The sequence below is a fragment of the Lipotes vexillifer genome, unplaced genomic scaffold (assembly GCF_000442215.2).
Source record: "Lipotes vexillifer unplaced genomic scaffold, Lipotes_vexillifer_v1.1 scaffold230, whole genome shotgun sequence".
NCBI lineage: Eukaryota > Metazoa > Chordata > Mammalia > Artiodactyla > Lipotidae > Lipotes > Lipotes vexillifer.
This window is the reverse complement of record NW_006775143.1, coordinates 6,550,666-6,561,202: the sequence shown is the minus strand read 5'-3', so window position 1 is coordinate 6,561,202 and position 10,537 is coordinate 6,550,666. Positions and strand designations below refer to the sequence as shown.

The following is a 10,537-nucleotide window of genomic DNA, read 5'->3' as shown; positions in this document are numbered from 1 at the left end:
TCTTTCCCTCTTTTAGAATCCAGTGTCCATGCTGAAGAAAATCCGTGCTTGGGAGAGAGGCCCTAAAGATGAGATGTCATGTGAAGACAGAGGCCACATGGAGGAGGACTCAAGTGGCCTGGTGAACAGCCAGCATCAAGGCCCGAGCCATGTGTGACAGAGGCCTTCTTTTTTTGGCCGTACCAGGCAGCATGCTGGATCTTAGTTTCCCGACCAGGGATCGAACCCTTGCCCCCTGCGGTGGAAGCGCAGAGTCTTAACTACTGGGCTGCCAGGGAAGACCTGAGAGAGGCCTTCTTTCATCTGCCAGCACAGCCCAGCCTCGCCCAGCCACCAGCTGACTATGTCTACACATTACAAAACCACGTAGCCATGGAATTGTGACAAATGATAAATTGTTGTTTTAAACCACTAAATTTGGGGTAGTGGTGGGGTGGGAGGAGTGGGGTTATGCAGTAAGAAATAACCAAGACACTCTTGACATGCGAAGAGACTGCAGTCCAAACAAGGTTAAGAGGATACTGTATTAATGAAAAAGAGGGGAGGTTCTGAGAAAACAATGAAGTCTTGGAAATTAAAAACAAAATATGAATGCCAAAAATAAAAACTCAATGGAGGCATAGAATAATAGGTTGGTCACTGCTAGAAAATAAATTCACAAATTTCAACCTCAGGAATTCTCCAAAGCACATAGAAATATTAACGATATAAGAGAGAAACTATGGGACAAAAAAATGATATGAGGACAGACCCAAAATATTCAGTATCTATTTAAAAGGAATTACAGCAGAAAATGGAGTAAATGTATAAGAATTAATATCAAGAGAAAAATCTCTCGGCTTATGTATTCAAATCCAAATAGGCTTTTAAGGTGACAGGCATGAATGTTGAAAAATGAGTCATTCTGAATTTCATGGAATAAGAGAAAAATCTACAAACCTCCTGAGAGAAAGGAATGGTAATTTATGAGGAAAAGAGAACCAATCTGACCCAGGACTTCTTGTCTGAAACACTAAATGCTAGATAGCACTGGAATAATATTTATAGAGTTCTAAGGAAAAGAGAGCAAAACATCGTGCTATATTTAAGCAAAGGAATGACATTTTAGAACATGAGTGATCTCAAGAACTACACTACTGACATTTCCTTTCTGAAAAAGATTTTGAGAAAATACTCGAGCCAGTGAAAAACATCAGAATAAATAATGTCAAGAAAGGGGAAGACATCATAAAACACAACAAAGAGTGGTAAGAAATGAAACCAGTAAAACAAACAATTGTTGATAGCAGAATCATGGAGGTTTGGGTAACTGTTAAGAAAGGATTCTTAAAAGTAGTATAAAATAAAATCAATCTCAATCTAGTACAAACTTTAGAAATGCTTTCAACACTGCAGGATCTAACATGTGTTGCTAGATTGGATCCATCATTTTAGCTTATCAAGATTTTTTTATTCCACTGAGGAATCTGTAAAATGCGTTTATGTATATACCTTTAACACAGAAGCCATATTCCAGCCTGTCCCCCTGCCTCAGACTCCTCAAAGATAGTGAGTGGGAAAAATGAATTTTTCAGTAGACTGCTAAAAATAAGGGCTCCAAGTATTATAAGGCAAAGATGCAGTGGTATGGAAAAGACTTGGAGTTTCTAGATACTGATTAGCTCTGTATGAGTCACTATAGGCATTAATCAGTTTGCTTTGTGTACAATCATTCAACAGCCTAATAACAATAATTATTATAATGATTGTTAATAACAATAACTCCTGCATGTCATCTTGTACATGCCAAGCACTGTTCTAAACACTTCATTATTTATTACTGATTATTTTCCATCTTATTTAATCCTCACAATAACTCTGGGTGATTGATGCTATTATTATCCCCATTTTATAGATGAAGTAACTGAAGGATAGAATGGTTAACTGGACTGAAGTCACACAGGCTAAGCAGTGCAAAAGCCAGGATCAGAAGCCAGACATCTGGCTTCTCAGACCTTATTCTTAATCACTATGCCACACCCTTTCTCCCTTTACAGTCTAATTGTACCATCATCCAATCAACAATTCTCTATCTTGTCCACAGAGATTGTCAAAGATATCAATTGCCTTAAGGATGTCTAGATGTATCTACCCTGTATCACTGAGATGAGTATGACACGATTTTGACTTTTAATCCCCTGCTACCTGCTAATGCTCACAAACCAGCCCTTTTCTAAACTTCTAGAGGGACTTCTCTGGCGGTCCAGTGGTGAAGAATCCACCTTCCAATGCAGAGGACATGGGTTCGATCCCTGGTCGGGGAACTAGGATCCCACATTCCGCGGGGCAACTAAGCCCACGCGCCACAACTACTGAGCTCATATGCCTCAACGAGAGAGCCTGTGTGCTGCAAACTACAGAGCCCACGTGCTGTGGAACCTGTGGGCCACAACTAGAGGAGAGAAAATCCGCACACCGCAACTAGAGAGAAGCCTGCGCACTGCAACGAAAGATCCCAAATGCCTCAACAAAGATCCTGCCTGCCGCAACTAAGACCTGACACAGCCAAAAATAAATAAATAAATTTTAAAAATAAGTAAATAAACTTCTAGAATCTTGGCTGGATAAACACGTTAAATTCATCAGAACAGCTTCTCCACATAGTGGTAGATTCCATGGGGTGTCCAAGGTTACAACATGTTTGCTTGTGAAGAAAAAATGTTCTGAGCAACCTTATTAACATACTTAACTAATCAAGGGAGAAAATTCCCTATGCCCTATTCTATATATAGGATTATTTAATTTTACCCACAGCCAGAACAACTCCTTGGTAGAAAGTAGCGAAACTGAGCAGGACACTCTGACCTCGTGCCAGGGCCCTAGTGTTCTATATTTAAAGTCTTTTCATGGATTTGAACGTCAAACAGACCCAGGCTTGAGAACTGATTCTGCTACTTACTATTTGTACTAATACCTGTCCCTTGACCTTTCCAAATCACTTCTGTAAAATGAAGTTAATTATAGTTGGTCTTTTTGCAGAGATTAAATAAAACATGTGGAAGGCACTTAGCACAGTGCCTGGCTGAACTTTGGTCCTCAATACATGTTAGCTAATAAGTGAGTGGACCTCGCCTCTCTACTGACTCAGTTCTCCCTGGAGCACAAGTCACTCCTTCATAACCCTGACCCTGACCATGAGCAACGAGCGTGCACATGCATACACTCACTGTCACAGGATTCTTGGCTGGAATCAGGGGAGTGGCCACATGGCTTGTCGCACTAGATCTAAATGCACTAAGACAGAGGCCACCTTCCCTCCTCAAATGCCAAGTTCAGCTCAGAAATCTACATCTTAAGAAGCCACATTAGAGGAACACAAACACACATTTAAAATCAGAGCTGTTAAATTCATATCATTTATTGATATTATCCAGTGTTGGCAAGGATGTGAAGAAATGAAGACCTTCATGAAATGATTAGTGAGACAGAATATTGGTGTGAACTTTCTGGAATACAGTCTGGCACTATGTATCAAAATGTAAAATGTGTAGGTATCCCTTTGACATAGAAATTATTTTCCAGAATTTATAACAAGGAGATAATTACTTGTAAGGATATAAGTACAAAAATGTTCATTAGAGCATTTCTTATAATGGCAAAAAATAGAAAAACAATCACAATAGGGGAAAAAATAATGAGTTAAGTAACATGGTACAGCCATGTAATAAATTCCATTCAGGGACTTCCCTGGTGGCTCAGTGCTTAAGAATCTGCCTGCCAATGCAGGGGACACGGGTTCAATCCCTGGTCCAGGAAGATCCCACATACCATGGAACAACAAAGCCCGTGCACCACAACTACTGAGCCTGTGCTCTAGAGCCCGCGAGCCACAACTACTGAGCCCACATGCTGCAACTACTGAAGCCAACGTGCCTAAAGCCCGTGCTCTGCAACAAGAGAAGCCACCGCAATGAGAAGCCCGTGCACTGAAACAAAGAGTAGCCCCCGCTCGCCACAACTAGAGGAAGCCTGCGCACAGTAATGAAGACGCAACACAGCCAAAAAAAAAAAGAGTTGTTGACTCTGGGTTAATATTAGGTAATTTTTTTCTTTCTCCTTTATATATGTCCATAATTGCTTCACTTTTCTACATAAGTCCTTTTTAAAATAAAGACAAACTAAAGCTATATTTCTTCTCTGGGGGAAAATATTGACTTATTCTTCTGTCTCCTTTTGGCGAGAACAATTTTGGTTCATTATAATCAGAAGTCAACGATGGAAAGTGGGGAGGAGGGATAAATTAGGAGTTTGGGATTATCATATATACACTACTGCATATAAAATAGATAACCAGCAAGGACTTACTGTATAGCACAGGGAACTATACTCAATATTTTGTAATAACCTATAAGGGAAAAGAATATATATATATAACTTATATATTATATATATATATAACTGAATCACTTTGTTGTACACCTGAAACTAACACAACATTGTAAATCAACTATATTTCAATTTAAAAAAGAAGTAAATGGCCCATTCACCCAGACTCTATTCCAGAGCTTCATCCTAGGGTAACAGCTCCATCCTTTCTTGACACATAACTTTTGCAAAAGCAGTAGCTGAATACGTGGAAAACCATTTTCAAACCATATTCATGGGGACTTCCCTGGTGGTCCAGTGGGTAAGACAGTGGTCTCCCAACGCAGGCGTCCCAGGTTCGATCCCTGGTTGGGAAACTAGATCCCACATGCTCAGCTAAAGATCCCACGTGCCGTGCAGCTAAGACCTGGTGCAGCCAAAATAAATAAATAAATTTGTTTTAAAAACCATATTCATGCTCAGAGGTGCGCTGGCCATGAACAAAGAGCCTGAACTTAAAGGGCTAAGCACTTCCTTCACAATCTTGCTAATATTGACAGTTTGCTTAGGAAAGCCTACTTTACAGACAGTTCAAAAATAAACTTAAGCCCAGCTCCTGTCCCTATTACTCCTCCCAAAACTTTAGATTAATCGAGTAAAAAAGAACCCTGTGTATATATTTTACTATACTCAACAGGGCCTTTGGAAAGAACCTGGGTTATCTATATCCTGGGGCTTGAGCGAGTAAGAGGCAAGAGTAAAGGGTGGGAGATGTTAACCTGTAGGGGGAGCTCAGGCATGGCCCCATCACTCCCCAAGAGTGACAATGGTGCCTTAGTCAAGGCCTCTGGCATTTGGGGGGATGGAGCTTTGTTTTAACCATCTTTTGATTGAGAATCTTTGGCCTCTCCTTCCAAAGCACTGGGGCAGTAGCAGGGGTCTGAGGCTGTCACCCACCACAGTTGGAGCCCTAAGCAGGAGGCAGGGGATTCCACAGGGAGTAAGGCAAGGAGCTAATGGCTATGAGCACTGCTCTGGGCAGTAGCAAGCAACACGTCCCCAGTGTGATTTTTCCCTTGGGTTTATCCTTCCTTGCTTCTTCTTTCTTCCAGAGTGGTAAAGCATGACTCTAGGGATAAATCCAGCTAAAACAAAGGATTGGGATTTGGGCAGCAAAGTTCTGTTGGAGACAGCACTGGGAGGAATCTCAGGATGGCTGCAAGGCTAGTGAGCACAGCCCACGTCGAGGAAGCAGCATCTCGATGGGGCTGAGCATTTGTGTCTGAGACCACAGCAGGCTGCTCTGGGACCCGAAACAACAGGGCAGCTGAGAAGCTTGTGGGCAAAGGCTCACATGGAAAACAAGGCTCCTGACCTGGGAGAGATACCAACAGACTACACTGGTCTCAGTTGTGGTAGTGATTTACGTGCAGGAATGAAGGTGTTTACTTCACCATGGGCAGATCTATGGGATACAGGTTTGGGGCAGCAGGTTCCAGGAGATGACAAATGGCAAAGCAAAGCATTCACTCCCTCCAGGTTCTTTCCCACACACACACCCAACCCCCATTTTTCTCATTTCTCAGCCAAAGCTGAAGTGCTGTTACATTGCTCTAGAAGAAATGGCATTAGGCCCACTGCAGGAAATGAGCTTATGAAAAAGAACGTTGCTGTCATCAATAGAGTCAAGATGGATTACCAAGAGCTGGGGAATTCAAAGGCACAGAAAGAGTATTTTGCAGTTTTCAGCAGACCCTGAATGCTGGGGTCAATGCCTATTTGGCACACACACCAGGGCCATGCCTATTTGGAGCCATGCTGGTAGAGAGATGACAGCCCTGAGCCTTATTTTCACATCAGTCTCATATCTCTCCACTTACTCTTTTATTTATTTATTTATTTATTTATTTATTTGGGCTGCACCGGGTCTTAGTCACGGCAATGCAGGATCTTTAGTTGTGGTATGCGGGCTTCTCAGTTGCGGCATGCATGTGGGATCTAGTTCCCTGACCAGGGACCGAACCAGGGCCCCCTGCATTGGGAGCACGGATTCCAACCCACTGGACCACCAGGGAAGTCCGTCTCCACTTACTCTTGACCCACTCAAGTCAAAAGGCAGGGAAGAGGCAAGAGTAAAGTGTGGGAGATGATAAACTGCAGGAGTAACTCAGGCATGGCCCCATCACTACCAAAGAGGGACGATGGCATGTTTGTCAAGGCCTCTGGCATTCTGGAATGCCCTCACACCACAAGTACCACAGAGCTCCTTCCTCTGGGTTATGGCTCATAGCAAAGTTTCCATGATCGCCAGGAGTCATTCCGGGGGCAGCCTGGGGGCCAGAACATCTGTAGGTTCTCCAGCACTAGAACCCCTGCAACTCATTCCTCATCTATACGCAGTGACATCCAGAGGCCTACCTGCAACAAGCTCCTGAACTTGACTTGAACCCTGCAGAGTATGATAAATACCAGGTCCCAGGATTTCTCAGAATTCAAGAACTAGGATTCACAATCTTCTGGCTCCAGGCAAGTACTGGATAACTGCTGATACCCCAAAACTTGCTAAGCTTCTGCCCCACCTAAAGACACTGATGTTTCTGTGGCAACTGTGATTATGGAAGAAACTCAGGGTCATCAGGAAAAGTCATCAGTCGGCTTTTACAAAGTGGTAAATGGGGACCTCAAAAAAAAAAAAGCTTATGGGAATAACTGCCAATGGATATGGGACTTCTTTTTGGTGTTAATGAGATGTTCTAAAACTAGATAGTGGAGATTATTGCACAACTTTGTGAATTATACTGAAAATAACTGAATTGTACCCTTCAAAAGGGGAGATTTTATGGTTTGTGAACTATATCTCAATTTTCTTTTTTTTTAAAAAAGGGGAAGGTCACTAAATAATTACAAGGAGTAGAATAAATAGAAGCAGAGCCTAGATCAGGATTTTATTCCAGGAAGACTGGTTCTTCCTAGGCTGAAATCTATTTGGATCTTTGCATAAAATATTTCTTTCTTCTTCTTCTTCCTACCTTTTTAAAAACAGAAAAGCATTCTTGGAAACTATACTGAAATATACAGTTACAAAAGTTTTTCCTGTCAAACTCCCACAGCCTTGAAAACACAATTTCAGGTATCATGTCCTCCAGTCTCTCACCCACTTCCAAGGTAAGTGCCCCCACAGATTCTGGATTCTGGAAAGCGCCCTTTGCTTACCTATGACTAACACTTTATACGAAATTAGCTATCTGCCGTCACCTCCCACTAGCATAGCCTTGGCACATAGAAAGCGCATGAAAAATGTAAATATACTGAATGAACTGAACACCAGATCATCATCTTGTAAGGGTTGTTTTTTGTTGTTTGTTTTTTTGTTTTTGTTTTTTGCGGTACGCGGGCCTCTCACTGTTGTGGCCTCTCCCGTTGCGGAGCACAGGCTCCGGACGCGCCGGCTCAGCGGCCATGGCTCACGGGCCCAGCCGCTCCGCGGCACGTGGGATCTTCCCGGACCGGGGCACGAACCCGTGTCCCCCGCATCGGCAGGCGGACTCTCAACCACTACACCACCAGGGAAGCCCAAGGGGTTGTTTTTTTAATATTTATTTATTTATTTGGCTGCGCCAGGTCTTAGTTGCGGCACACAGGATCTTCGTTGCCCTGAGCAGGATCTTCCTTGCGGCATGTGGGCTCTTAGTTGCAGCATGCGGGATCTAGTTCCCTGACCGGGAATTGCACCGGGCCCCCTGCGTTGGGAGCACAGAGTGTTAACCGCTGGACCACCAGGGAAGTCCCGAGGTTGGTTTTTTTTTAATTAGTATCTTTTTTTTTTTTTTTAAGGCACCTAATTTAAATCTGCAACACTGCACTTCTGCAATCATGTAGCAAGTAATTCGCTACCTAAAACAACAAGATATTGTAAAATGTTTTCTTTGAGGGAATGTGTTCATTCGTGCCAAGAATAAATCAAATGTTCCCTTTGAGGGATTTTTACCTTGGTACAGGTCAAGAGGGAGAATGAATCTGAGCATCAAAAGCTGTGGTTCCTGGTGGGTACAAAGATAAAAAATGCTCTCCTCTCTCTTGTTTTCTCCCCCAAACCTTTAAATATCACAAAGCTTTTAAGGAGAGTCATTAAGACTATGCAAAGCCATCTTAGAACCAGGAGTCTTTTCCTGCCTTTCCTCTTCATTACTGTTCAAAGATTTTCTTAGAAAACCTAAGAGCTATATTATCATGACAGGCTGGGAATAGAGTTCAGATAATACAGGAGCTACTGAAAATTAGGAGGGTTTTGCCCACCCCTTGTATTTGACCAACATATGCCCAAAATCTGACCTTCAAAGCTACTGAGGTCCTAAAAGCTCAAATTATTCACTCCTCACTCAACTTATTCCTCCAGGAGACAAGCCCACATCTCTAACAGGTGCAGCATATGCTGCTGCATCACAGGGCCCACCCCGTGGGCAATGTGCACAGAGCTGGCGGGTACCAGAGTCACTCCAAGGAAACCGCAGATGGCACACCATCTCGGAGAGCCCCCCCCCCTTGTTGTTTGTTATAAAACTTTTCAAACACACAGAACAAGAAAAAGAATATTACAGTCTCCCCTAGTGCCACACCTACCCCCAAGATTCAACAATCGTTCACATTTTGCCATTTAAAGTACCTTACAGATAGAATAACACTAGATACTTCATAATAACACCCCTGGGTGCTTCAGCATGCAGCTCCCAAAATAAGAATATTATCCTAAATACCCCAGTACAGTTATTCCCTCTAACAAAGTGAACAATAATTCCCTAATATGAACTAATACTCAGTCCAAGTCCAAATTTCCCTCATAGACAAAGGAGAGTCCCTCCCTTAAATCACACTATGTCCTGTCTCCACCCTCGCCCTCCTCCACATCCCAGGTACCAGGCACCGTCCTGCCGTCACCATGTTGCCATCACTGCAGCCCCCTTCCCGAGTACCTGTGCAAAAGGTGCCGTCATTGGGGATGAACACCTTGTTGTTGTTTGTGGCTCGATATCCTTCTAGGCAAATGCAATAAAATCCTCCGAGTGTATTGTGACAAGATGTGTGGTTCCCACAGACCACAGTGGCTCCGAACTGGCACTCATTTTTATCTGTTGACACATTGAGACAACGCACAGAAAGGGCTGTCAATCCATACCACGATCAACCACCCAGACTGTTCTCCTGTGTTATGGACTTGAGAATCAATATTCTGTGACAACAGCAGAAAGATCTATTTCCCCAGCCTCTTCTCCTCTCACTATACTTCTCAGACTACAGGACACGGGCCCCTCGTAGTGTCGCACCAGGTGTATTACAAAACCACAAGAGAAACCCAACATCTCAATCTGTTAGTCCATCTTATTTGAAGATTGGGAGAAGGGAATGCTTTGTGAACGTCTCCACACTTAAAAAGATCTTGTCATAGGCCTGGGAAAACAAATCCAACAGAATCCCACTTTTCCAGCCCAACCATTCTCTTGCTTTTTTTTTTTAAGCGAAAACCAGAGTAGGATGATTTTACATCCAATGATTAGCTGGAAAATTTGTTACTTCTGAGTTACCGGGAGACACAATGGAATTAGTGCTCAAGCCTCACCCAGGGGCAGGGCTAATATTGAGGCAGAAGCAGCTCCTGCTCATTGTCAGTGATCCATATAAATAATGTTAATCACCCAGTGAGGAGGGGCTGGAACACGGGATGCTTGATGAGACCACAGAACCTGCCCCGAGTATTTCTAATTCAACAATTTGACATCAATGTAAAATGAAAGTAAACCTCCCTCCCATCTCTGTCCTCCAGCCCAGGGGTCAGCAAACATTTTCTGTCAAAGGCCAGTCATAGGTCTCCAATTGCAACTGCTCATCCATACTTTGGAGCACAAAAACAGTCCCAGACAATCAGTAAACAAATTAGTAATGAAAAACAGGCAGCAGTGAAGTTCGGCCCCCAAGCTCCAGTTTGCTGACTCTGCCCTAGCCTCTACCATCAGAGGAAACTCCTGTGACCAATTTATTTAGCATCCTTTGAGAGCTGATCTAACCAGCTAGTTTTTTGGCGGGGGGATATCATCAACTTATGAACTGGAGTTTTCTTGTCTGTTATTTAGTGTTTTATTCCACTACTGGTTCCCTCAAAGCAGTTCAGTCGCCTCCCACAATTGCACTCCATTCCTGC

The 10,537-nt window shown here is 43.1% G+C and overlaps 1 protein-coding gene across 1 annotated transcript in view; it reads right to left on the bottom strand.

The window, feature by feature from the left end:
* Positions 1–10,537, bottom strand: part of SUSD1 (sushi domain containing 1) — a 135,065-nt gene that overhangs the window by 112,678 nt on the left and 11,850 nt on the right. Inside the window, exon 3 of the mRNA XM_007449808.1 lies at positions 9,315–9,470. Within this exon, the coding sequence (XP_007449870.1) occupies positions 9,315–9,470 (156 nt within the window). The remainder of the gene's footprint in view (positions 1–9,314; positions 9,471–10,537) is intronic.